Genomic DNA, 3352 nt, shown 5'->3' on the forward strand with positions numbered 1-3352 from the left:
CACTGATACGACATCAGTACCAGTTAACTTCAATATCCCACTGCCTTTGTCATTATTGGTGCTCTTCACCTTGCAGTTCCTCAGCACCCTCCTATCTTTAGAAGGTAGTCTGACTATCTTCAGCGAGGAGAAAGATCCAAACCACAGTTTCTTTTCCATTTTATTTGACTTATACTTTAAAATGTACCTTGAAATACCTTTATTTTCTTTGATGATCCATCATCCTAGCTTATTTAGTTAATATGTATTCTGGACTTTTCTTTTAAATTAGCTGTAACCTATTAATTTAAACTTTTTTGTGAACCGTGTTGGTTTTTTGCTAGCATCTGGTATGATGTTAAAAAGTAAATATTGTATAAATTGTAGCTGAATTGAATTGCGTTTTTGAGTCCCAGAACCCCGTTGTGGTGTGTTTGGTTTGTTAGTCTCTACCTCCTTCACTGTCTAGAGATTTTGCAGGTGTCCAGTCTAAATGTCGTATTTATATTCTTTCCTTTTTGTGCCTTAGGTTGACAAGATCCTCAAAGTGATTCCCCGAGATCGGAAAACATTTCTCTTCTCTGCTACCATGACCAAGAAGGTGAAATTTGCCAGGATTTCTGTTTTCTTCATTATAGGAATTGATACATATCAGGATCTGGAAGAATTTCAGAAAAAAAGAAAGATTAATACTAAAATCAATAATAATAGTAATAGTAACAATAAGTAAAAATAACAAAGAAAAAGCATTTGGAATCAGTGTGCTATTTTGGATTTTCTTTCTTCAGGTGCAAAAGCTTCAACGAGCAGCTCTGAAGAATCCTGTGAAATGTGCTGTTTCCTCTAAATACCAGACAGTGGAGAAATTACAGCAATACTATCTTTTTATTCCTTCTAAATTCAAGGTAAAGTGTTTACTTTGACCATTCTTGCCTCTCCCTCCCGTTTTCACCAAAATGTGTCGCACTCTTGCTTAGCTAAGAGCTGTGCTGCAGATTGGAGTCCTTCCTGTTTGCTGCAGAGAGTGGTTTGTGCTTATATTTATCACTAAGTCAGACATTCGGGGAATTCACAACGTATTAAACCACGGTCATGACGTCACAATGTAATCATAGGATCATTCCTTCCCATCCCCATCCATGAGGTAGTTTTACTTCTGCTTATTATGTGGCCTTTATTTAGAACAGGGACTTCAGTTTTATGCTTTGATGTAAGGACTTTTCCTGTTTGCTGAGAACAGATTTCCATGTGCCAGGCTTCAGGCTATGTGGAGGGGGAATGCATGGTTCACACAGGTGACACTGGCTGAGAAGAACAAAGCTGGCAGGTATAGGGATAACTGAGAAGCAACTATAGGCCTAGTCTTTACTTAATGTATATGACAGGTGTCGCTAACCCTTCTATTTCAATTATGTATATTGTTTTGGGTTTGTAACCTAGGATACCTACTTGGTCTATATTCTAAATGAATTGGCTGGAAACTCCTTTATGATATTCTGTAGTACCTGTAACAATACTCAGAGAACAGCTTTGCTACTCCGAAATCTTGGATTCACTGCTATCCCCCTCCATGGACAGATGAGTCAGGTAAGGACTCATATTTGGCATTAACTGTGAACTAAGGAGAAAGACAAACTTTATAACAGTAGATTTATACAATAAGGACATAAGTTTCCATAACTGTTCTAGTTTTATGAGCTTTGAAGTGTTGCTCTGGATACCTACTTTCACCTTTCAGGATTAGCAAGAGACTCAAAGTAGAACGGATATTTCATAGGTAGTTGTCTGGTTATAATCTGTTGATTTTATTTGGTCAGCCCTAGTGGTACTAGTGATTCTCTGATCTCTAAAAACTTTTAATAAATGACTTTGCAATTATCGTTCTTGTAGTCTTTAATATTTTTTGTTGCTGACATACTTCTGTTTTGACCTGTGAAGCCCCATTCTGGACTTAGGGTGAAAATTTTTTTTAATTTATATCTTTTTGTAAGTTTTATATTCCAAGATTCCTTAGTTTTCCAAGATTAAAGTTCTCATTTCTTTTTCATTATTTCAGAGTAAGCGCCTGGGATCCCTTAATAAGTTTAAGGCAAAGGCTCGTTCCATTCTTCTAGCAACCGACGTTGCAAGCCGAGGTTTGGACATACCCCACGTGGATGTAGTTGTCAACTTTGACATTCCTACACATTCCAAAGTGAGTCTTATTACTACCTTGACTTTCTAGTCCCACAATTTATTTCTTACTGGAATATTTTCTCCCTTTCCTTAGTTACAACATAGTTTTTTTGGTCCATGATAAGTATCACAACCCAAGAAAACTCTTGATTTACTCATTCTGATTATCCTGCATATGCTTGTGCACATAACATTAGTAAATGGGAAGGAAGGTAGCCAAGGAGAGTTATATGCTCCCAGGCAGAAGAGGCAGGTATAGCCTGTGCTGATTTCTGTCATTCCTTCTTAGTGTATGTAAGCGTTTTTCAACCTTGGCATTATTAATGTGTTGAGCTAGAAATTCTTTGTTGTGGGAGTGGTTCTTTATGTTGTAGAATATTTAGCAGCATTCCTGGTCTCTACCCGATGGGTGACAGTATCACATACTCTTCCAGTAGCGACAACCAGACATGTTTTCAGATGTTACCATATGTCTCCTGGAGATGATAGAGTCACTGCTGGATTAGAGCTGGTGTATCTCTTGGCTTTATATTTAACTGCTATGTCATTTGATTTTCATAGTAACTCTGTAAATGTGGGCATGTATTTCCCCTGTATTATAGATAGAAACTAAGGTTTAGAGTTGTTTTGTGATTTGCAGATAATGTAAAGGCAGAGCTGTTTTTACCAGGTCTGCCTCAGTAACCAATGCTTTTTGTGTTTGTACCATGTTGCCTGTTACCATGTAAATATGCTTTGTAGGCTCAGCACCTGTGGCTCAAGTGGCTAAGGCACCAGCTACATAAACCTAAGGTGGCTGGTTCGAATCCAGCCCGGGCCCGCCAGACAACAACCAAAAAATAGCTGGGCGCTGTGGCAGGTGCCTCTGGTCCCAGCTACTTGGGAGGCTGAGGCAGGAGACTCACTTGAGCCCAGGCGTTGGAGGTTGCTGTGAGCTGTGACACCACGGTACTCTATTCAGGGGGACAGCTTGAGGCTCTGTCTCAAAAATAAATAAATAAATAAATAAATATGCTTTGTAGATTTGTCTCTGTATGAAAGAAGGGAAAGCATTGGATCAATTTCGTGCTGTAAGGAGAATGAAAAGATGAAGTAGATTTTTCTCGAATCGCCCAGGCTGTTTTTTGCATGTTATGACATGAATCTATTTTTTTTAAAGCTTTGCAGCAAGATTTTGTATACGTAGTTTTTTTTTTTT

General features: G+C 38.3%; 1 protein-coding gene across 1 annotated transcript in view; it reads left to right on the top strand.

Moving 5' to 3' along the window:
* The window catches only part of DDX47 (DEAD-box helicase 47), a 17154-nt gene that overhangs the window by 9424 nt on the left and 4378 nt on the right, over positions 1 to 3352 (top strand). The window contains exons 6-9 of the mRNA XM_012810062.2: positions 509 to 580; positions 768 to 884; positions 1420 to 1566; positions 2036 to 2173. Coding sequence (XP_012665516.1) covers positions 509 to 580; positions 768 to 884; positions 1420 to 1566; positions 2036 to 2173 — 474 coding nt within the window. The remainder of the gene's footprint in view (positions 1 to 508; positions 581 to 767; positions 885 to 1419; positions 1567 to 2035; positions 2174 to 3352) is intronic.

The sequence above is a fragment of the Otolemur garnettii genome, unplaced genomic scaffold, assembly GCF_000181295.1.
Source record: "Otolemur garnettii isolate 467f Iridium unplaced genomic scaffold, OtoGar3 scaffold00124, whole genome shotgun sequence".
In the NCBI taxonomy this organism is placed as follows: domain Eukaryota; kingdom Metazoa; phylum Chordata; class Mammalia; order Primates; family Galagidae; genus Otolemur; species Otolemur garnettii.